This window comes from Ammospiza caudacuta, chromosome 8 (genome assembly GCF_027887145.1).
Source record: "Ammospiza caudacuta isolate bAmmCau1 chromosome 8, bAmmCau1.pri, whole genome shotgun sequence".
Lineage (NCBI taxonomy): Eukaryota > Metazoa > Chordata > Aves > Passeriformes > Passerellidae > Ammospiza > Ammospiza caudacuta.
The window spans coordinates 24,427,100-24,451,674 of NC_080600.1; the positions used below are offsets into that span (position 1 = coordinate 24,427,100).

At 43.9% G+C, this 24,575-nt stretch overlaps 2 protein-coding genes across 2 annotated transcripts in view; both read right to left on the reverse strand.

Moving 5' to 3' along the window:
• Positions 1-9,472: 9,472 nt before the first annotated feature.
• Positions 9,473-11,288, reverse strand: SP5 (Sp5 transcription factor). Its single transcript, XM_058809889.1, has 2 exons — positions 11,076-11,288; positions 9,473-10,525 (listed from the first exon to the last, which is right to left on the reverse strand). The coding sequence occupies exons 1-2, from the start codon at positions 11,124-11,126 to the stop codon at positions 9,473-9,475; spliced, it is 1,104 nt and encodes a 367-aa protein (XP_058665872.1). The 5' UTR covers positions 11,127-11,288.
• A 1,423-nt stretch (positions 11,289-12,711) lies between these two features.
• Positions 12,712-24,575, reverse strand: part of MYO3B (myosin IIIB) — a 207,385-nt gene continuing 195,521 nt past the window's right edge. Inside the window, exon 39 of the mRNA XM_058809484.1 lies at positions 12,712-12,923. The gene's annotated coding sequence lies outside the window, so the exon portion shown is untranslated. The remainder of the gene's footprint in view (positions 12,924-24,575) is intronic.

Below are 24,575 nucleotides of genomic sequence, written 5' to 3' on the forward strand. Positions count from 1 at the left end.
AGATGTGATCTTAACCACACTCATCTGTTGTCACAAAAACTTGGGGGCATTAGCTGTGTAATCTGACATGCCACCTATCTCTGGGCAGGTCTTCAGGGCCGATTCTATCATTTAGTGAACCTTTTTGGCTGAAGTGCTGCTTATTGCAGTCTAGTTCAAAGTGAATTTTTAATGACTTATTTTAAATGAAAATAAGCTTGGTAAAAGTCACACTGTGAAAAAATGTGACTTTACACACACAAATGTTAGAATTTATTTGTAGAATTCACATTGTAAAAATCCTTGGTATTAATCATCATTAATATAGCTCAAAATGCATCTCACACTAACAGGCATTAGTGATAAATTCAGATTATTTTGTTAGGATTAACAGAAGATTGCCTTTCTGGCCAACAAATAAAAAGATGTTGCAGCTTTCTAAAAGCAAGTACCTCTTTGTGTCAGCCAAACTGCTGAAAAAAAATATTTTCCTTTAAAAATTCTTATTCTAAGACCAGATTGTAACTGGTGTCTAAGAAGCCACTACAATGGAAAAGGAGAAGAGAAAGTCAGGTGAGCCATAGTTTGTCTCTGACTGATGTAAGACTTCATGGCCTAACTGATGAGAAGAACATCTCCTGCAGGCAAGAACTCAGATGAGACTATTTTATGCTTTTGATTTACCTTTTTGAATAAATGATGATAAAGTGGTTATCACTACAAAAAAAATGCTGTGGAATCAGCAGCAAGTCAAGAGATTTGGCTGCTTTGATTGAGGTTATCACATGGCACTGGGATGGTAGGAACTCGGTCATTTCTGCAGCAAGATTTCATGAGAGGATGTGCTTACTGCTTTTGAGATCAAGAGCAAAACATTCAGGACATATTAAGGATGGTATATTACATATTTAATTTTAAAGGCGTGAGGCACACCTTTAATTGGAGGTAATCTTGGTTGGATCTTGGGTTCTGTTTTAAAAAATGTGCTTTGTTGTATACTCTGTTTTTCTTTTACACCTTTTTAATAGGAAAGAATGTTTTCTGAAGGGGTAGAGGCTCTTCTGTGATCTAGTAGTCTGTCCTTGGGAGCAGGGCAAGGCCAGCAGCACCCAAGGCGGCCTTGTGCAGAGAGAACAGCTCCTTACCCAGAGGCAATGGGTGATTGCAGCAGCTCCCAGCAAGGGTAGAGCTCCTGTTGCCAAAGGCCCCAGCCAGCTCAGGGAAAACCATCATGTCCCAGCATCACACCTGCTCTGGGGTGGCCCGTGTCCCTCTAGGGCACACAAACAGTGAAGCTGTTTCTGGACCTTGTGCAGAGAGAGTGAATTCCACGGGTTCACACTCTATGCTGTCTTGCAGCTCCGTGCAGGAACCATGGGGAATCTAAACCTACATCATCATTCTAATTGTTTTTACCATCATCTAAGTTTTTAATCTTTGATAGTGTGTGTATCTTAATTAGGAGCTGGTTCTCAAGTGTATTGAAAAGCAACCAAACAAACCAAATAATTGTGTAATTCTAATACATCATTCTGGGTATTCAAAACATCTAATTGCTGTAGCTAATTAAAAACAGGCTTGAACTTACCCTCCTCCTTGTCCTTCCTTGAATACATTCACTAAATGTCAGAGGTTCTAGCAACTAGATCAGAATCTAGATCTCAGTATTATATCTGACACTTGACACCCATTTTAAATTAAGTCTAGGATGAATGAATGCATATAAGAAAAAGACAAAGGAGATTCTAATGTACTTAGGCACTTTATAAGGAATTAGTTTAATGTAACATACTACTCTGCTTTACTAGCTGTTTAATATTTAATATTTCTTAGCAGATTAAAACTGTGGTTCTAATGAGAAAAATAATTGAATGATAAATCTAGAAGGTAATTCCCACATTTAAGTCTCAGTGATTTCAGTACTTTACAGTCACTTTATTTAGCTTAGGAAACTTTCATCTTCATGTGTAGTGAGGCATAGAGATTTGAAGTTTTTGGACATGAATGCAATATAACAGCTTCATAGTGGAACACCCTGCAGAAAACTCTGGGGTTGTACCAAAAACTCTCCTGAGTTGTAAAAGGAAACTGAGGAAAGTGAAGCAGCTTGAGGCTTCTAAAAAATTCTTGAGTCTTATGCTTCCTCTTTTCATCTAGGATGTGAGGGGAACCCAGACTCCTTAATAGTGTTGAGAGTTGTGAGGGCAAGCAAAGGTGGCCCATGAAAAGGAAAGGTTGCCTATCTATTTTGTTTTCTCCCTTGCCCTCCTCCTTGACAGCATAAAGATCTTCAGATCCATGAAGGTCTTCTTCCCACCCTTGTGGGAAAAAACTTTAAACAAGCCCTTCCTCTCATGAGAAAAAAACATTTCCCTGTAGACTGCCAGAATATGCTGAATGTGTTTAGTGTTGCTCTGTGTATATTCATGATCCCACTGGGGTAGCAGAGTTACAGTTCCAGTGTTCACATGCAGTTCTAAAATGTTACAGAGAACATACTTCCCCTAAAAAGATTGCTCATGGTTTGCTCTCTCCAACCTAGGTATTCAACCACCAAACACAGCTTTGATTACTGGATTTTGCAAGTAGCTTCTCAGTGTCATTATACAATTTATTTAAGCATTTTATTAAGAAGCTCAGACATAGCCTTAGGCCTCATGTAGGCACATAAGAAGATTTGGTTAATATTTTGGAAAATATAAAAGTGTAATCTTTGCCAGCTTAAAACTTTCAGTTCTTTCAGAGCAAATTAATAGCAAGAAGTCAGTGGAGCCACACTGCTGAAGGGTCAGGTCATGCTGTGAAGAATGGGCTTCCTGTATTAGGCTACTAAGGTGCACAAGCAATGTTTTAGAACATGCAAAGCAAGCAGATGTCAATTGTTTGGCTGTCCTTTGCAGAATTAAACAAGAGCAAAGCACTACCACTATTCCTGCTCAGAAGAAAAGCTAATTATTTAGATGTGAGGGGAAGAAATGAAGCCATTTTCACACTCCTTTGGGGTTAACATATAATAGCTGAGACCACCTGACAGTGTCAGGCTGTGTTATCTTTCCTGTCTAATCTTTAATGCGTGAATAGTGTGCATTTTCCTTTCTCTTCTTCACATGTGGATTCTAGACCTGTGGAGAGCTGTCTGAAATACGGGCAAATGTGGCAGTGTGACTGACATCTCCTTTCCATACAGATGAGAAATCTGCATGTGGAGATCACAGACACACCATCTGATCCTGAAAAAAGCATGTGGGATATGACCCTAAGTGAAGATATGGGCTTTGGCTAATAAAATTTCTTTTAACCTGCTTTATAATTAGAGCCTGTTTTGAAAGCATGCTCTGTGATGTCTGGTTCCTATTAAAAAGGAAAATGAAAAATGTTTTCAAGTACTATACAGGGTAATACTGGAACATTGTTTAAACAGCCAGTACTGTTATAAGAACAGGAACTTAGAGATAATAGGAATATATTGCTTTTGCAGACAACACTACCTTTTAAAAATGCAAAAACATAGGTACATGCTATTGTTTCTGATAAAGCTGTTGACTTTGGTATTTGCAAACTGACACGTTTAAGTTGTGAAAAATATCATCTTATGGCATTTGAGTATTATTTGCCCCCCTTGTGGTTCATCATTCCTCCATACTAAATGCTATGGTGATGTAATATACTCAGTTCAGGACATGTCAGTCATTGTCATGGTAAAGGCCTATAATTCAGTGGCAACAGAAAATAAAAAATGTAAAAAAGATTGCACCTTATGATGGCACAGGTTGACAGGAGTTACTTGGTCATTACTGGCATTAATGGCCACGACCAATACTCCAGAGAAGGCAGAGTGAGATGAGCTGCCTTAGTACAAGGCTCCTTTAAAAGTGCCTTGATAACATGTGCACAGAAACACAAATTTGTCCTATTTGTGAACTTCTGAGTGGTCTGCCACATTCCTTGAATATCACTGAACAGTGAAGGGTATATTTCATCTAAGAGCTTCAGGACAGGAGCACTGTGGAATCTGAATTTATACAGACACACTGTACAAGGGCTCTGCACCTTTAGAGTGCACTTTAATTATTCAGTGAATAGCAGCTCAGTTTGTACCTCAGTACAAACTTGCCAGTTCTTCAGAAGGTCTTGGCCACTAACTTCAGTACATTGCAGCACAGGATGCACCCCAGAGCCACCTGAAGAGGACATGGAGCTCTACTGCTTATCTACATGTCCCTGCATGCCCTTGAGTGGACATCCATAACCCTTCTCAGGAGCACACAGGCTTTGTGCACCACCCCAGCTTCGCTCCTGCTGACATGGCTAAGGATTGATGTAATCACCAGGCCTGGGTCAGGGACACCATGGGATTTTGTGTGTCCTTAAGTAAATGTGTAACACAACAGATATTAAGAGATGATGAGAAGAAAAACAGCACTGATGTCCTCCAGGCTAAAAGCCAAATTTCACTATCCATAATCTCCTTCTGACTTGTCACAGTCAGAAGGTCAAAATACATTTTTGTTTTCTCTGATTTTCATTATCCATCCTGAAACACCTACATGACTTCAAATCAGTTTGGAGTAAATATTAACAGGAATAAAACCCATAAAGTTATTTAAGAGACCCTTTGGATTACATGCACTTTTATTCCTTCAATCAGCCTGGGGCCTTGGATCCTTCTTCTCTACGCTGCATATTAACACTTACCTGACAAGAGTGAGCCTTGCTGGGTGCTGCACAGTTCCAGGTCCTCGGTGGCTGGGACAATATTTAAATACAAAGTTATTAAAGATACCTGTTAGGCAATCCCTTTGAAGGAAAGCTCAGTAGTCTTGAAGATTAAGGGATCCTCTTTGGTAAAAAGATTTTTTTTTAAGTTTGGCAAGAAAATTTAATAGGTCTTTGAGCTGATTCTATCTTGTGCCAGAGTGGAAGACCCCACATTCACAAGAATCTCATAAAAAGTGTGAAATAATGCCAAAAACTCTAACAGAGGAAAAACAATGTTCTATGGAAACTATAAAATCTGACAATAAGCTGGACATTATACTTCTGTTTCTTACTGCTCAGTATGAGAACAGGTTGACAAGATCCATAAATATTACAAGACTCATTTAAAAGGGCCTCAGTAATCATGCAAGTACTTGCACAGAGACACAAACCTGACCTATTTATGAACTTCTGAGTGCTCTCCTGAGTCACTGAATATCACCAAACAGTAAAAGGTATCTTTCATCTAAGAGCTTCAAGACAGCAGCATATTATATTCCCTATTTCTTCAGTATTCAGCACTATTACTAAATATGTGAATTTACCAAATGAGATAGTTAAGTTGTAGTTACTTTAAAATGCAATCTATCAAAATCTGCAAATAATTCAAGATTAAATATTTATTTTTAAAATTACACCCTTATTTTAATATGGAAGGAAAAATTACACTATGATTGTTTTAGGAAGTACATCTCCTAGTACAGCTTAAAAAAACTTGATCTTTTTCTCTAATAGTAGTTGAGGAGGTAGGAAACATAAATTTTATAAATTTGTTGTATTATTGCAATGAAAATCTGGTCAGCTGGGACCAAAAGGGCAATCTTGCAACCTTCTGCCAGGTGAAAGTCTTAGTCCATTTGACCTTTGACTAAAAATAATTTGATTAAAAACATAGTAAAAAACCCCAAACTATCTGAAAAACAATATTGATTAGTTGTGGATTTTTTTAAATGCTCGCTGCCTAAAGATCAAATCTCAACTTTTTTTACTATATCCCATTTTTTTGTTGAGGTTAATTTATTTGAATTAAATATCAGATGAATTGGTTTATAGGATATGTCTATTATACCAATGACATTTAAGTTTTAAAATCAGGAAATGAATTGACCTTGAGCAGCATATGTACTCAAAAATTATAATTAAGAAGAATATTAATAATTTAATTTCATAAAATGAACAGCTGTTCTAGTTGATTGGAAACAGCTAAAAGTATAAAATGTATTTTGTGAATGCAAAATTAAAAGTTAATTTTATTATGGAGTGCAATTTGGCAACTAGAAATAAATTCTTGAGATGTAAGCAATATATTTTTGTAATGCTCTACCTATACATCAGAAAGGTCACATGTATATTTAAATACCATATTACTAAAAAAGTTTAATGATTTCAATTGAAAAGCTAGCATATGATTCAGCTATTTACAGATGAGTATGAAGCAGCTATGATGCATTTATACTTCCTTTGCCCAATGAACTAGTTAAAAGCTTTACAAAGAAATAGTTTTATTAAATATTTTTTGTATTATAAACTGTTAGTTTCACTTACCTAAGTAAGTCTCCTAAGTCCTTAATTTTCTGCCTTATTTTTTGTGTGTGTGTGATTCTTAGAGATTAAGATTTTCATTAGCATTTGATACTATGGGTTTTCACTTAAATACATTTCTCTCTCTCATGACAGGCTTTTAACTAATTTTGACTGTTTGTATTTTAACCTGTGCACTTTCAAGCTTAATGTAGTCATTACACACATATACAAGGTGCATAGGCTACAACACAACACCACTGTGGTGGGTTTTGGTTTTTTTTGGTAAATCAGATACCACCACCCCTTCGAAATGGTGCTGACACTGCCTGGGCTGCAGTCTTTTGCTTCAAACCTGGATTATTTGCAGGCTCATACTTAAGTGAGTGGTACACTTTCAGTATTTCAGTACAAGCTGTGTCTTGTAGAATGAATAAGAACCCAAAATAGTCTGCTAGACCAGACAACATACATGCTTGGCAAATTCAGCATGTCATCAAACTGGAGAAAAATCTTTCCATAAGGGTCCAGCTTAGAAGTCACCACATCTACCATTATGAGGCTAATTTCTGCTAGTTACATCTGCTCTGAGAGGAACGGGTCTGTAACTCTTAGGCTAGACTTGCCCCAGAAGCCATCTAAGGCATTGATTCAGCTCACACCAATACACTGATACTCCATCCAATACACTGATATTCCATCCAATACACTGATATTCCATCCAATACACTGATACTCCATCCAATACACTAATACTTCATCTTCATCTTGGCACTCACTCAGCAGGAAAGGCCATTGCCATGAGGGAATTATTCTGTCCTGTAAGAGACCTCTCCTACTCTGGGACACTGTTGTTTCTCCTGTACTGCTACCAACAAAAGCACTTTCCACAACTCTCCATTTTAAGTAGTTTTGTCCATACACAGAATTGAAAGACTGTTTAGTGAAACAAACTCTCTTTTAAAGCAATCTGAAATTCTCTAACTCTACATTCTTAGTGTAACTTAATATCAATAAAAGGAACTAGATTGCCACTGTGTGCCATGAAACATTTTAAAAAGCAAGAAACCCTTGCACAAACACATTTTAAAATTACAGAAACACTGTAATTCCTGATGAAATATTTCAATCCTACATCAGTAGTAAACAGGATGCACTTTTGTCTCAAAGATTTCTTTTACTAAGGACTTCTGGATCAGGTCCATTGTTTATTTCTTGCCTTGCTGTTACTCCATCTGGACTACTAAAGACATCTACTTGATATCCCCCAACCACACGCTTCTGACACCTGAATCTTTGGCAAAGGATTGCTAACTGATGAAGCTAAACATATTCCTCTCAATGTTTTCTATAACACAACAGTTTATAGAAGATTCTTCAGTAGAAAAGAAGATAGCTGCTTATGATTATTAATTCAGTAAGTTGACCCTAAGAACATGGTGTAAGAAATTAATTCAGAATAATAAATATTAAAGTATTGTTAATGACCCATACCATGGTAACTGTCCTTTAACTTCTCATTACTTCAGATACGAGGGTTCTCGTGCTATTGTCTCATCTCATTATTCCCCAGAAGAGATTCTTGGTGGTATTTGACATACATACAAACACATTCGTTTTACATGTCCTGTCGTTCCAAACACTATTGGGCTGTATTTTTTCTTGATTCAGAAGTCCATGGCAAAGTGTATCTCTACCAAGACAGCTGTGCCAAAGCTTGCTTGGCACCTCCACCAGAGGATCTCACCTGAAGCTGAACAGTTCCAGATTAGTCCTGGTGAAGTTTTGAAGGCATTTTTTATTTCACTATCTCATTAGGTAATCAGAAAATAAAGCTGATGTTGTAAAAATATAAGGAGCAAATAAGCAGAATTCTCAATGTTAGAATGCAAAATTCAGCAAATCACTGATCAGATTGCTCAGCTTGTTTGGCTACATAGATTTCAATTAAAAAAATAAATAGGAATCTCGCTGCAGTAAGAAAAGCTATTATTTTAAAAGAAATATGTCTATACTTACGTGATGCCCAGTGAGAGATAAGAAACCCTAAAGGCTGTCACTATCTACTAGATACTTCTAAACACAGTTTAGTGCCAAGGGTCTTCCCCTTTGCAGGACAGTGATTGCCATTTTGTGTACTGGCAGGGTAACACGTATCTCAGCCCCTCAACTGTGCAGCTTTACAGAAAGTTAACATTCGGGAAGCATGCTTTAGCTTTGCTGTGCCACAGTGGCTGTCTGGGGCTGGCCCTGTGGCCTGGACCTCTCTGAGAAGGGGCATCACTAACACTGACCGCTGTCCACTTCTGCACAAATATAAATCCCGGTCTTAAAACTTGACCTGCATGTTCATTCCCAGTACTGACACCATGCGTTTCTCTTTTTTCCCTCGGCTTCATGTGTGGGAAACAAAATATTGAAAATAATTTAAAAAACCTAAACCCAAACCCAACCCACCAACCAAAGCCAACAGACACACCCGTCCGAAGCAGCTCCCAGTATTTTAAAGGTGTTTACCATGAGCAGCTCTGGGGTCACCGTGCGCTGAGCTCCGCTCGGCCGCCGCGATGGAGCCGGGGGCCGGAGCGGGCCCGCCGCACCAGCGGGAAATGGCGGGAAGGCGGCGGCCGCGCGCGGGGCCCCCGGGAAAGGATCAAACGAGACCGACGCGGCGGGACCGTCCCTGCTGACCCCGGTGTGAACGTATTTATTTCACGCTGCGGTCGCGGGTCGCTTTACAGAAACATCTCATGCTAGACCCCGCGCGGGGTCGAAGACGGAGGGGAACACCTGTATTCAAACGTAACTATTAAATAACCTGTACACAAAACTTCAGTCTGTTACCCTGAAAGCACGAAGGCCGAGCCCCAGCACGGCCACACCGGCGCTGTCACCTCACCCCGAGGTGTCTGTAAGCCTCGACTCCCGCGGCCGGCCCGCTCGTGCCCCAGTGCCCGGCTCCCCCCCTCAGCCGCGCTCCAGGGCGGCCACGGCCCCGGGGCCCTATGAGCGTCCAGTCCCGGGCCTGAGGGTCCGCGGGGGCCGCCCCCAGCCGGGGTACTGCTCGCCGTGCCCGGCGAGAGTCCGAGAGCCAGCCGCCCTCTCCCCGCCGCCCTGCCCCCGGCGGAGAAACGCCCCCCGGCCCGGGTCCCGCCGCGGCTCGGCTCGGCCCGGCCCGGCCCGCGGAGGCAGCAGCCGCCGGCTATCCCGGCGGTCACAGGTCGCGGCTGTCCTCCCGCTTGACGCCGTCCGCCGCCGCCTTCAGCTTCTTGTTCTGGTGGGTCTTGACGTGCTTGGCCAGGTGGTCGCTGCGCATGAAGCGCTTCCCGCACTCGGGGCAGACGAAGCGCTTCTCGCCCGTGTGAGTCCGCAGGTGCCGCTGCAGCTCGTCGGAGCGGGTGAAGCTCTTCCCGCAGAAGAGCCAGTTGCAGACGAAGGGCCGCTCGCCCGTGTGCCAGCGCAGGTGCGCCTTCAGGTGCGAGGTCTTGCCGTACACCTTGCCGCAGCCGGGGATGTGGCAGATGTGCTGCTTCTTCTTGCCCGGCTCCGCCTCAGGGGCGCTGCCCGCGGCCGACTGGCAGTTGGGGCAGCGGCAGCGGCGGCACCTCCTGGCCGTTGCCGCCAGGGGAGACTTGGTCTGCAGCAGGGCGGCGATCTGCGTCTGGTACTGAGCGAAGTCCGAGTGCCCCAGCACCAGGCTCCGCGGCAGCGCCGCCGCTGCGGGGAAGCGGTGGCCGCAGCCGCCCGGGGCGCTGGCCTGCTGGATGCTCCACCAGGGGATGTCCTCGGGCGGTGGGTTGGGCGACAGCTGCCGGCAGGGCTGGGCGGGCGGCAGCAGGTTGGAGTACCCGGGCGGCAGGGCGGCCTGGGCGGCGTAGGGGACGTAGGCGGGCGGGCAGCTGGACGGCAGGGCGGCCATGGAGGAGGGCAGCATCTTGACGGGGGAGAACTCGTAGGGATAGGAGGGGTCCGCCGGGGGGGTGAGGGGCAGTTCGTGAGAACCCCCGAAGGAGGGTTGCAGGTGGTTCTTCTGAGGGGTCAACCCCAAGCTGGGATGCGGTGGCGGCAGCCCTCCCGGGGAGTGCGCTGGCATCTCGCCGCTCCACGGGTGGAAGATCCTAGAGGGGGATCCCAGCGTCGGGTCGTAGGAGACCGGCAGGAAATCCGAGGGCGCTGCGCCCGGCTGCCCGATTCGGCTACAAGTAGCGGCCAGAAGAGCCAGGGGCGAGTGCTTGGCCAAGTCAGGGGAGGCGCTGGGGGTGCGGTCCTGCGCAGGAACGGGAGGGAGGGGAGAAGGGAAGGAGGGAAGAGAGCGCGTTACTTGCCGCCCGCAGACACCGGCCTGCGAGAAACTTCCCGCACCACTGCCCGTGCGCGGCTGGGGCCGGCCCGCCGCTCCCCGCACGGCCGGTAAACTTTCCCAAAACAATGCGCACCCAGAGGGCAGGACGTGCCCGGCCCCCCCGCTCCGCCCAGAGACCGGTCCCGCCTGCGGCCGGCGCTGCCGGCCCCGCCGCCGCTCCTTGGCCGGGGAAGCAGCCGCTGTGGGCAGGGAGGCAGCCCCCGCGCCCCCCACACCCCTTGCCACGGAGCACTGCCTGGAGTTACTGACGGGCTGCTAGCGGGAGAGGGAAGTTCCAAGCCCGAGAAGCCCGAGCCCGGCCTCCTACCACCGCGGGGTCCCCACCTACCTCTCCGGGCCGCCCGCCGGGAAAAGCCCCGGGAGGGAGGCGGCTGACGCCAGCTGCCCCCGCGCAATCTGGGTCACAACCGTGGCACTCGGCGCAGTTCGAGGAACACCGGGTGCGGGTACTGACCTGGAGGAAAGCCTGGAGGGAATCGTTCCGGAGGACTGCCACCGCGGCCATGGCTACTGCGCCCGGGGCGAAGGGAAGGCGCCGGGGCACTGCCGAGGCATGAGGACGCCAAGGGGAAGACGAGAAGCTGCCCAGTTTCCTTCTCTCTCCCCCTCTCTCTCCCTTTCCTTCTGATCTCTTCGCCTCCGTGCGCGTCCCACCCCCCCGCGCTGCGCGATCTCCGCGGACTGTCTGACTGCGCCAGGATCACCTCCAAGAATTTGATAAGGACTTTGCCGGGCCGCCAACCAGTCAGAGGGAAGATTTATGGCTTTGAAGTTTGCCGCTACCCAATCATCAAAGAATAGCGGCTCTTTCAGAAGCGAAAGCAAATCCTTTGAATCCACAAAGCTCCTATGGTGTGTTTGTTGGTCTGGATAAAAGAACTGATTATTAGGGGGGATGGGAAGGGAGGAGATAAAGGCGGGACAATTAATGAAGTAATCACTATGTGGGAAATGTATATACACAAATAATTGGATTTTCTTGATCAAAGGACCCCTTACCGCCTAGAGACCCTCGCGTTGAATGTGCAAGACACTGGATCCCCCCTCTTTTTTTTTTTTTTTTTTTTTTTTTTTGCAATTAAATTTGTGGCAGAGTCCTAAAGTGACAACGCGTCTTTGTTATCGCTCGAGGAATCTGCCTCCGGATTCCTCTGATAGTGTTTAAAGACTGAAGGTAACACAGCACATGGAGTTCACCTGGTCGGGGCTGGTCGATCCCAGCCGTAAAACTTCCCTGGAGTAATTGTCGGTGGTTCCTCCCCGCTCCCTCCCTCCGCCCGCCCTTCCCCCGAGGCTGAGGGGTATGCCCTCGATTTGACTCGGCAAATAACCGCGCATTTTCTCCTCTGGTAGCTGAATTTGTTTCACTTCTCTCAGCCGGCATTGCCCCCTTGTTACCGGGAGCCCCCGCCTGGCGCGGGGCCAGGCCAGGCGCCCAGCCGGGCCCTGGGAGGAGCAGCGGGCTGCCACCAGCAGCAAGCGTTCTCTCAGACAGACACACCGACAAACCGGGCAGCCGGGAAACAGAAGGGAAAAGTTTCCTCTTCCCTAGCGGGAGCCGGGTGTAAGAGACATGATTTCTTTAAATGAAGACCGGAGTCTCTCTTGGCGGGCCTGCCGAGCCGGCCTGTCTTGCGCCGGCGGGGAGTGGAGATCGGGGTGGCTCCTTGGGAGCAGGAACGCTGCTATCGGGTCTCTGCCTCCCCTGCTCTCTCACCTCCTGCCCCAAAGACAAAGTCGGCCCCAAGAGCTTTGTTACTTCATCCCGCACCTTTCAGCCTCTGTCTATACATCTCTATACGCATGTGTGTCTGAAGGATCTAACCTGCCTTGCGTTCGACCATGTGTGAGACTATTGACCCTCTAACCAGCACCAGGCACATCTGGGTCACAGCTTGCCGCCACCGTCGGCTGCTGAGCTCAGTGGGCTGCAGAGCTGGCGGGCCCCCTCGCATGTGCCGCCCAGCAAGGGGCAGGCGGGGCCCCGCGCCTCTCCGCGGGCCCGCTCAGCTCCGCGCTCCGCCGGGGGCCCTGGAAACGCGCTCCTCTCCTCCCCGCTTCCCCATCTGCTCCGAGGCCATCGCAAACGCCGGCCTGTTTGGCCAGGTACCAAACCAGGACGTTCATCTCCGTCTTGAGGAGGTGGGGGTACCCTTTCGGGCAGATGCCGGCTGGCTCTGGTCCTCCGGAGCTGTTTGCACAGGTAACTCGATCCTCCCCGCAGTCGCTGGGTTCAATTGTATTCGCACCGCCACTGAAGTCTCTTTAAACGCCAGCACACAGAGATCTTTATCTGCCTTTCCTGTGGAAACAATCACTGTCCGCTCAAAGACTTTCAAGAGTTGTAGGGCTTGAATTAGATCGGTTTCTTTGAAGGGATTAAAGTGCCAAGTCCTCTCCCACGGCTCCATATTGAGTCCCGGGGAGAAATAAAACCTCGACCCCATGTAACACTACGCAGCAGCCATATCAACCTCTTCCCATGTGCCAGGTAACCGCTTCACCAGGTTGGCAACAGGAAGACAAGGGTCCCGCATCCAGCGCTTTTACCACGCACTGATGCATCGAGGCAAGGTTCGCCGCTGCTGCAGGACCCCGCGGCCCGGCAGCAGCTCCCGCCGGGGCGTGAGGCTGCGGACGATAGGGCTCCCCATCCGCCTGCAGGGGTGCGGGGCTCAGGGGGTCCGACACCTCCATCCACCACACACGAACGCCTCCCAGCACCGCCGCTGAGCGATCCGCCGGGGGCTGCGCCGCGTCAACACGGGACATGGCGGCTAACGGGGAAGCACAGCGAGCCCCGGCCGACAGCGCGGCGGGCAGGACACGCACACAGGCACTGCCCCGCGCACCCCGCCCGCAGCCTCGGGTGCCCCCCGCTCACTGCCACTCCAGCCGCGCCCCTAGAGCCGCATCGGGGCAGGAGCGCACTTGCTGTCTCCTCGAGTCTAAGCTGTAGCTGGGGCAGCCGGAGCCGAGGGGGAGCCCACCGTGGGGAGCCCGACCCGCACCTCGGCTGCCCGGAGGAGCAATAACTCGCTAGACGACCGGAACGGCGGCGCTCGCGCTTGCGTTGTCCCTAAACCTCCGTATTCCCAAACTTATGTCAAACCCAGAGATATGCGAGATGCCCGATTTAACCCCTACCTCAATTTTTGTTAATTCGTTTTACCTAGTAATTGCTAGATGAATACTCAGAAAAATGTTTCTAAAGGAAATGAGAGGAGATAGGTAGATCAGGAGACACTGAACACCCCGAGGTTCCCTCCATTCTCTAAAGTACGGTATTTCCCCAGATATCTCGACGGACCAAAATGATTTGTCAAGTTGCAAAAAAGTTAATCGAAAACTGGATAAGTTTCTATACAGCTGCCACACTACAAATGCCATAAATCTGCATCCAAGAAAGTACATTACCTAAAAATCGAGAATAAATTCTCATTTCTGGAAGAAACCAATGGGCTGAAAAATGAAGCGGTGCAGTCATAATTTTCTGTACAAATAATTAGTGTTCAAACTCGGAGCATTTCAGTCTCCTGAAATGTATTCTTAATGAAGTGATGTTCAGAGCTGTCATTAAAAATGCAGGGCTGGAAGATCAAAGTACAATATTTATTTTAGAAATTTGTTTCAGTTATCAGGAGATACAGGTATCAAGGCCAAGTGTCAATTCAGTTACACAAAGCACGATTTCCATGAGAAATGGGCTGCCGCTACGTGCTAGTGTAAAGCAAAGGGACACCAGAGCCGAGTTGCAGCGCGGGAGGAGGCGCGGGGCCGGGGGGCTGGGGGCTGCTCCCGGGGCCGCAGCCGGGCCAGGGCACCTCGGAGAGCGGCGCTGAACAGCACAGCCCTGCGTGGGGCTTTGGCCCGCAGCCCAAGGGGCCGGTCCCCAGCGGCGGGGCTGCAGGGGCCGGAGCAGCTCTTGGGCCCGCCGGGGAGGCAGGGCAGCGCCGTGGGCAGCACGGCGGCCCGGAGGCAGAGCCGGAGCCTGAACTGCTCCAGCCACAGGGCTGAGGCGCAGGGGGCTCCCAGAGCCCCGCTGCCTCCAAGGGACCCTGCCTGCTATGGCGGGTGGCGAGACCCCTACCGCCCCCGGGGTCAGAGGGGCTCAGGCGGCACTGGGCTGCATGGCTGCTGTCGGTTTAACACAGCACGTGGAAATCACGAGTCACCATCACCGTTTCTTAGATAGGTGTCTTAAAAATCAGGATTTTTCAGATCCAGGTATCCCAGAGTGGCTGTACCACCACGCAGGGCTCTGTGGACCTTGGTTTGAATGCAGGCAGCCTACCTGGAATAACAGCTGCTTGCATGCCAGTGGTGCCCTCCATGGTTTCTGCTGTGCCTCTGACTTCAGGGCCCCAAGTACCTCATCCTGGAGCCTACCCCACAACCTGTCCCAGTGATGGCTCACAATGCCACAGCCAGGTCCTCTCATGACATTCACTTCTCCAAAGTCATTTGCAGTCATCTGCCTTGACCCGCCCCCCATAATCAAACTTTGATGGGCTCTGGCCACCTGCCTGTCCACAGCCCGGGGTTCCTGCATTGCTTTCCACTAAACACTGCTCTTTAGCAATTGTGACAAAGAATCATAGACAGGATCATTTTAAAGTGAACAGCTGCATTAACATTGAGCCAAACCTCCTAGTCAAGTTGTCCATCAGAGTGGCAAAATTTAAACCTGAAAAAGCTTTAATAAGCTTGCTCCAGAAGGCAGTGTCTTCACACCATCCCTCATTTTTTTCTGGTTTAAAGATGCACTAACAGAAACCACCCATCCACAACAGCAAGAAGTTTCACCAGAAGGTAAACTACCCTAGGTATATATAGCTTCAGGCACATGTGGATACACTGTCAATAGTTCTGACTTATATGCCATTAATACTATTTTTATTTACTTCAGCATATTCACATTTTTACAGTAGACAACATGACTGGCATAAGATGAGGAATAACCAGTTCACACAGTGTAATTTGAACAACAGTAGATGAAAATAAAAAACATTAAAAAGTGCTATGGTATCACCTGCTTTTTTTCCTGTCCTTTAGGGAAAACCACAAAATTCTAGACAAGATTGGCACATGTTAGAGCATATTTAGGATTTAAAGGCTTGCCTCAATGTTTCCCAGTGTACGTGTAGATTTGACAAAGATTAATAGAGGATTTCCCAAACTTCTGAAAGCTGAGTTGCCCTTTATGAGAAGTAGAACAAGTTTCATGCCTCACAAAGTTTAATGCCTCACAAAACTGTTGTCAAAGTTTTAAATATCTTAATGTATTCATCTTCTGCTCCATCCTTGGCTGGCCCTTTGTGATTTTTCCTCCTGTCTTGGGGAACAATGGTGAACATTTCTGGATATACTTCCTTCCCTGGCTTCCATATTTAAAAAAAAGAATCAGACTCTTAATCATAACAATATTGAAAGTGTTATTCTTGGCTCTACTTGGAATGCCTGGGACACTTTTAGTTCAAGATGATAATTTCAAATTTTCTGGAAATGCTCTCTGCCTCTGGCATACATGGCTGCATTTTCGACACAGCTCTAACAGCTAGAAATGGACTCCTACAAAACAGAAAGCAAGCCAAGACTCTGGTGAGCAGCTGAAAAGGATCTGCTGTGTGCATCCTACTTGTTCTCTTCTTTGGGGAAACACTAGGTAAAAAAAGCCTCTGTATTTTTGATGGAATGCATTTGGGGAAGACTGGATGGGAACTTTTAATTTTATGACTACAGATACATACAGCTAATTTTTTTTTTACATTGCAGTTAGTATAGAATGAAAAAGTAATTAAATTGTTATTTACTTCCTCTTAACTACAGAGAGTATATTATCTAAAAATTTGTCTCATGATAATTAGTTTTAGTTACTTAGTATACTTATTGACAAATTAAACAGCTGTCTGTGTCTATACTGTGTTAGAACTGGAAACAGCACAAAGTTTATCCAGAAAGATCATTGTTTAACCTACACATAAATACTGGATGATCACATGGCTGCCACATTGCTGTTGATTTGGCTGAGTGGATCAATCCAACACTGTAAAAATACACCTGTTATTTAACAAACTCATGCTGTAATTTTAGAACCTTTTGGTAGAGAAAACAGTAAGTATTTTCTAATGGCAGTATATTTCAATATTTCAAGAAGCACTTTTGAAATAACCCACTCTTCAAGGACTACTGAACAAGAACATATAAAAATGTCCATAATCTTTATTATAAAAGGCAAGTGCTCTACATAAACTCTTCAACAACTTCACTTTAGTTGGGGGGAAAAGCCCAGAGATATGAAGAAAAAGCCTAATAGTTGCATTTTGAGGATCAAAACACGGACACAGGTATGGTACATGACTGGCATTAAAGGTGTCTCAGGAAAGAGATATTGTCTTTACCCTATGGGAGAGAATCTGAAAACCCTCTCTGTATAATGCTTTCAAGGTAGGTTTTTCCAGTTATGCATACATATTAGTGAAAGGCAGCCTATAAGCTATGACATAAGTGAGTGCCCCCAGCAGGGGGAGAGTTTTTGAACAGCACCTAGAAAAATTAGATTTCTAAACTAAGGTGTTTTTTTTTTTTTTTTTAATGCCAGTCTTATTGACTGCCACCAGAGGTTCAGGATCCCATGAAATATTGGGGAAAATTAAATTACAATTCTGAAATGAATTATCTCTCCCTAGCTGAACAGTGCTCTCATAGACTGGCAGAAAAGTCTTTTCAGGAAAGAGTGTACAGTATGTTTCTGTGTCATTTCATAAATTGATGCCTTAAGTGGAGCAGAATAATACATAAATAGTTAAATGCATAAATTACATTAACTACCCAAATATAAATTTCCCTCCTTCCAATTCTGAAAATTAAAATACCATCAATAAAATTATTTCAAACGTATTTCAAATACACAATATTTTTACTATGCTTTCCATCTTCATAGAACTATAAAAGGGTGAAGTCATTCTAACCATACTCTTACATGCTAGAGTCAGCTTCCTTCCCCTTCTTTACAAGGGGAATGACCCTTGCCATCCACACAACTGCTCCAGGTTTGAAAAGAGGAGCTCCTTGCCTCAGTTCTGCACATGGATTATGAGGCTGCTCCTCACCAAACACTTGAACATCTTACCCCAGCTCAGCTGAAACTCAGGAGTATTGGCTGAGGAGTGCACCTTCTGCTGGCTGGCTGACCATGCCAATGAGAAAGCAAACAACCCTAATCTGGGAATAAATCACCTTTCACTTCAGTCTTCAATCAGCTCCTATTGCTCAGGGCCAAACAGCTTGACCAGCTGTTTGAGAACCCAGACAAGATGAGGAGAAAGGATATTCTCCTCAAAGACGAGTGTATCAGCACGGCCATGACTCATGAACCAGTCTAATGAACAGTATAATTTTTCTCACACTTCTGAAACCTCTGAGACAGAGGGAGAAAAAAGATAAGATCTTCAAATTGTTACATTTTTGGGCTTTTCTCCCTCAGTAAATCTTATGCTCCTATTTTCCTACTACATGAAGAAAACTCACATAATCTACTGGCATTGAGCTGACATAAACACATATTACACATGAAAGAAAGAAGAGTACATGGCAAAACACAGATACTGCAACAAAGTGGAAATTTATTAGTCTAAATTACCTCATTCTTATGCCTGGAAATAGGAATGAGACTATGATGCTGCAGTGCTAGCACTCCAATGCCTAAATGATACAGAAATCTGCAACTGAAAACCACTGACTGCTTCTTAGGAGGTCACACTAAACCACAAAGAACTATTTTCCAAATTTTTTGTCTTAAAAAGAAACTTGGAGAAAAATCCAAATGCCAAGTCATGCAATTTAATCTGTAATCAGACTAACTTTATAAAATACTGCCATTCTTATCAATGCACAATGGGGCTGAAAAATAATATTCTGTCAAGATTCTTACAGAAGGCACTGGAGTAGATGCCCAGAAAAACTGAATTGGGCTAATGATTTACTAATTTTTTCTACTTCCATTGCCACACATGCTAAGTGTACTTGGCACACGGAGTGATTCAAAAAGAAGCTGCTCTGTAATGCCAGTGATTCTCTTTAATGAGATACAGTTATCAGTTGATTTATGAATTTCTGCTGCCTGTTCTCATTAAGGGTAAGGTAATTTGCATTCTAGAAGTAAGACTGTTTACAAGAGAACACAGTAATCAAAATCCCTCTAAATAAAGTTTTAGAAATGTACACAGTGAAGCTAGAGGTAGTTCTAGGAATGTGCATAACTTTATCCACTAAACTATATTGCAAAGACTCAAGAGAAGGTGTTACATCTCCAGTTTTATCTAGTTTTCCAAATTAGTATAGCATTCATCTCAGGAATTTAATATGGAAAGAGACAAAATGAACTTTCTGCTTGAGCCTTCTGATACCCTGGTGACCTCCTCCTCCTGGGAGATCCTATGCTGTTAATTTAGATACCATATGCCTCACTGGTCATCAATTCAAGTGCTGCTCTCTATGTTAGAGCCTTCACAGGATCCTGATCACACTGCCTATAAAACTAATAATTTCCTCTACCTACTGTTGCTCTACCAGTCAGACAAGCTCCAGCTGATCAGTATTTTCTTATAAATACTTAGAAATAGCACAATCTAGTCTGCTTTGTTCTTTCTTTTGGTATATGCTTCTGCACTATAATTCAGACACTATTTGCAGTGCTCCAAAGTAAAGCATCAACAACTGGAAGACAGCAGAGGAGGAATGTAGGAAAAACAGAGCTGCACAGACTCTGAACTAACACTGGTCAGATGTCTGAATGTAGCCCAGCATTTTGGCAGGGGTGAGAAGCAAAAGCCTAACCATCTAGGTGGAGAGAAAAGGTAACCTCCAAGCAGACAGCACATCAGTGCTGAGACTGACTAGAGAAGCTAAGAATGAGCATGGAATTACACATGTTAATACTGGTGACACTGATTATGAGAATACCAAGATGAATGGAGCAGCTCAGCCTGAGCAATTGATTGAAGCCGTTTTCATCTCTGTGGGGTGTTCTTCAACAGTTCGCTCTATGCAGCCATATACAGCCACCTCTGACATTCAACTCATACATACATTCAGCCTAGATAAGGGGTGGAAACTTTGTCTCCCCTTCCCTGCTCTCTCCTGCCACCCGGCAGAAAAGCAACTACACAGTTTCCCTTTCTTCTTTTTGTAAGCTGTCAACTTGTCAAGCTTACCAGTACAGGGTATGTAAGGATATACCAGCCAGGTGTGAGAGGAATATTCAGGATATTTTTCTGAGTAACAGGAGGGCAGCTGCCGAGCTGGGTGGAAACATAGAAATAGGATCAACAAGCAAAATCTTGTGACAGTCCTGTGTAAGAAGGCGGTCAAACTTCAGTGAACGTACTGGGAGGAGCTTTAGTCACTTTGAGCACATCATCTTTAAAGCATCTATCTTCACAACTCCTCTGTAAAGATGTACTATGTTATTATTTTTATCAAAGGCAACACAGGGGATCACATCCCTTGTTCTATGTCATATATTAACTCTACTGAAGAGCAGGGAGTTGGACTGATGAGCAGAGGCACACAACTTGGGACCAAATAACACCATGTTGCAACTTATATCCCTTGCAAAATCCAAACTCTTTTCTATAGCACTCCCATCCCCCTGCCTTCACATCAGTCTCTTCGGACACTTGTACACTCTCTTAGCAACTTTGGAATTATGAGCAGTTGTTAATCTTTCAGACAGAGTAAAACCCACATAAACTTGGACATGCAGAGAGGCAACAGTGAGACTGTGGAGGCAATGAAGAGACTAACATGCAGCCTATGGAAATAAAGCTGCATGAGCCAACACACCCACTACACCTGTATTTCTACTCTTCCTGGTGGACAGTGATGAGAGCATATGATAGGTAAAAACCAGAGCCCAGCACCTTTGCTTTACAAAGACAAAATACACATTAGGTGGGCTGTACTTAACAACCAGACATGCTTCTATAACTCTAACACTGAACATACTGAGCAGAAATAACTAGGTATTTGCTTACTTTAACAGCCCATCCTTTCTCTGCTTCAGCAAACTCCTCACTACAGGGTTATATCCAAGGCACTAGTTCCACTTGTCAATCATGAAAACAACCTCTCTCAGTGGTGATGACCTCCCCTGCAGACAGATCTGCAAGCTTTGCTCCTGAAGCAGCTTTGGGAATCAAGTAACGCTATCATCTGTATTTCCTTGATCCCACACGTGGGAGCAATTAGAAGAGCTAATTTTTCTCCACCTCAAGTAGACCCTTTTTCTATGCCAGTTTTCTCTCCCCCTCAGTAAGTGTTCCACCAACTTCTTCCAGTGAATCCTTGTACTACTGTATATGGTCAAACATAGTGATCCTTTGCAAACACATGAGGCACAAACTCACAACTATATTGCTGGATCAGCTAAGTTTTGGGACACTGCTTTTTGCCCTTACCATCAACTCATGTTTGGCTGGTTCCCTGTAACAGTCTTAGAGGCATTAGTTATGAGAGACGCAGCATGTTCACATAATAGAAGTCTGGAGAAAAGGAAAGGGAAATAGAAGTTTGGGCTATTTTTTGCTCTTGACCATTCAGAAGAATTTAGAGGATGTGGACAATTATTTATGTCTATCCCTTGTTCAGCACCCTTCCTTGATGTCCTAAATTCAATCCAGGTTTTGTTGTTGTCCTTTACCAATATATGCTGATATACAAAGAGCTAAATGAAGATCATAGGATATTGAGAAGAAGTTTGTATTCCTGCCTGTCAAGAGTGTATGTGCGCTGCTGGTAAACACAAATTTCCAGCTACCGATTAATTATTTTGTCAAAACCAAAACCAGTGTGATCTTAATGAAAGTACCCAGGTTTAGTCTGGCTGAGCAGACAGATTATATATTTAATTGTAATGGGCGGTAAACATCTGAGATCTTTATAAATGGAGAAACTAATAGTATCTATATTTAGATATTTGAGAGAAGCAAGGGTTTTTACAAGACTGATCTGCAAAAATTGAAGTGATGTATTTTGATTGTTGAGTATTTTTCTGATCTCTTGCTCTGTTTAATTTGAAGGTGAAAAATATATGCTAGCAATATCCATCTCTGTGCAGTTTGTCTAAAAAAGCCAATAATTTTTTGCAATGTAATGAACCTCAGTAAAAGGAGAAAAGGAAGTTATTTTTAGACTACATCATTCTCATGATGAAGAAAAGAAAGAAAACAATCTCCTCAGATGAAAGATTACCACTATTTTTGCTTCATGCTTAAAAAAATGATGGAGAAATCAGAGAAAAGATATTTCCATCACACCATCTAGTAGCATATTTATAGAGAGACACCTGGAGAAATATTTGCTGATAATATATACTATACATCACTTATGATTTTTATCATCTGCTTGGTAGTCTATCTTTCTGAAGTTAAAGCAAATAAATTTCTAGCATACTGAACAATTACTATTTTTGAAAACTAATAATTCCAGATTTTTTATTGTGCTGACATTTTCTGTAAACTTATGATAGAAAATACTTTTTCCAAAGCTTACAGTAAGATGTAAGATAATGATTATAAAATAATCCTTTAAAAACTTGATACTGATGAAGTACTGCAGGTCTAGAGGAGAAAAAATGTTTTACTTTGAACCATCAAAAATTGAAGATTTTTCCCCTGATCTTTGAAAGAGGAACCAGATCTCAAGATACCGATTGCAGTATTACAGCAATTTCCCATTGTAGAAAAGGGAGGAATTTTATATTGGGAACATTTTATTTGCCTTTACTTTTGCAGTCTGAATTACTAGTCCATTTGTAATTTTGTTCTAAACTATACCACTTGGCTTCTCAAGAAGCTTCTAAAGCATCTTAAAGTGGTTTTTACTACAGGTATTACATACATTTTAAGACACTCTGCAAGATGATTTACTGCCTTATTATAGTATATGATGAGAAAAATATTTAAAATTTACTAAAAAAAATTACTGAAAAATATTCAAAATTTGCCTCTACAATGTAACCTAACGGTTCATGTATTTTTTCTTCTTGTCTCATGTAGCTTCCTCTCTTTTCTTCTAAGTCTCTCTCATAGAAGTTTTCTACTGCATTGTCCCCAAGGCCATTAATTCCCTTATGAAAGACCATTAATACCTCTCTCTTCATGCCCATCCTTTGAAAGTCCTCTCCCAAGTGTCACCTAGAAATTGGATACAACAGAGATTAACACTGTGGGAAGCCACAGGGTGAAGCAAGCAAGCTCTGCCCCCTCAGAAATAACAAATCATGTGCTCTCCATTTGGTTCCATGCAGCAGCTGGAAGAAGCAGTGAAGCTGGCACCTTATCACTGCACTGTGGCAGAGACAGTGAAGAATCCCCCTCTAATTCTTTTAACACAAAGGAAGACAGAGAGAAAAACCATGCTAATGTTTCCTGCATGCTGTAATTGAGCAGAAATGGCAAGAGAAATTTCATTAGGAAATACTGAAATTTCCCAAGAAAATATCTTATAGTCCTCAGAGTATTGTCCATAGTTCAAAAATACCTTAAAAGAAAGAAAAGTAGCCTTTAATGCAGTTGAATCAATACCTGTCATAAACACTGTATTTCCTCTGAAAGTTTGTATCACTTCTAGCCTGTCAGCAACATTTTCAAGTACTACCTGTATGCACTTCTCTTATAATCAAAGGAAGGAAATACTTATATTCTCAGAACTTCCATGTACAAATTAAAAAAAGAATTTTAAAAAGTAAGCTATAAACAGAACAGTGACTGGAATTTCTTTCTGAAAGCACTATATTGAGTTACTAATGAGTTTCTAATAGAGAAAACACTTTCTTACTGCTTATACCTAGTGGTTTAATAACACTTATGCTCACTTCTTCAATTGTACTGTTGCACAGGGAGTCCAGAATGTTGTCTTTTCTGCCTCCTATTTTATCCATAATTTGCAGATACACTCTAAAAACCACTGGGAATTTCCAGCTTAAGTGTAAAACTCATGCAGATCTAGTTTCAACAAAGGTAGCCACCCCTAACAATCTCAGCAAACACAACACAGCTGACAGCTGAATGTTACCAGTGGGGCCTCAGAAGCAGGGCTTAACAATTTTGTTTAAGATCACAAGTTCTCCACCAACACTTGAGCCACAGAAGAATGCTCATTAGCTGTTATAAAAGTAAAATTGGTTGGGCTTTGTGTTTCAGGGGAGGGCCTGAAAGGTACATACAAGTAGATGCACCAACACACTGGAGAGTACTATAAATTCTTAAATTTAAACAATTTGCACTCTTTTCTTCCTCTTGATAATACAAAATCATGTGTTGTTTTGGTTAAATACATTTTTTTGCTCTACGTTTAATCAGGTTCATATTTCTTTCTGTTTAGTTCCCACTAGTTTCTTTACATAGCATTCAGTATGATTTTTTTATTGTGAAAAAACCCACATTCTGTAGCTGGAGCTGTTTTGTCCCACTCTTGTTTTCTTTAATCTTTTGTTTGATGCATGGAAAGATGCTTACGTTTTTTGTACTATCTTAACTGTAGTGATCCGGGAGCAAATCAAATGAGATTTAGTAGATATGTTTCTGTTGTCATTATTAAACCTCATATGCTTTGCTATGTAGGCAACATGTTTTATTTCTCTTAACCTGAAAGAGGTTTCTGTCTTATTGTTGCAATTTATTAAGGGCAAACAATCTAGGGCTTATAATAGGCCTGTAGGCAGAACAAAGCCCTTGTCAAATGGAAGGGTTGGCTGCTCAGCTGGGTAGCATGTAAATGTGCAAAAAGAACTGTTCTGTTCAAAGACACTAGACATGCTTTTTAAATAAAACATCTCATAAAACTGAGAGTTGCCATTTAAATGTTGTGTTGGAAATGTTAATTTAAAACAAAATAATTTCATTGAAGAAATACAGTTGCACTGAATTTTTTTTTGTAAACTCTCAAATCA

Coding starts and splice junctions, on each gene's coding strand:
- SP5 (XM_058809889.1), bottom strand. CDS start 11,126: ATGGCCGCGGTGGCAGTCCTCCGGAACGATTCCCTCCAGGCTTTCCTC. Junction 10,526..11,075: donor CCCTCCAGGCTTTCCTCCAG/GTCAGTACCCGC, acceptor GTTCCTGCGCAG/GACCGCACCCCCAGCGCCTC.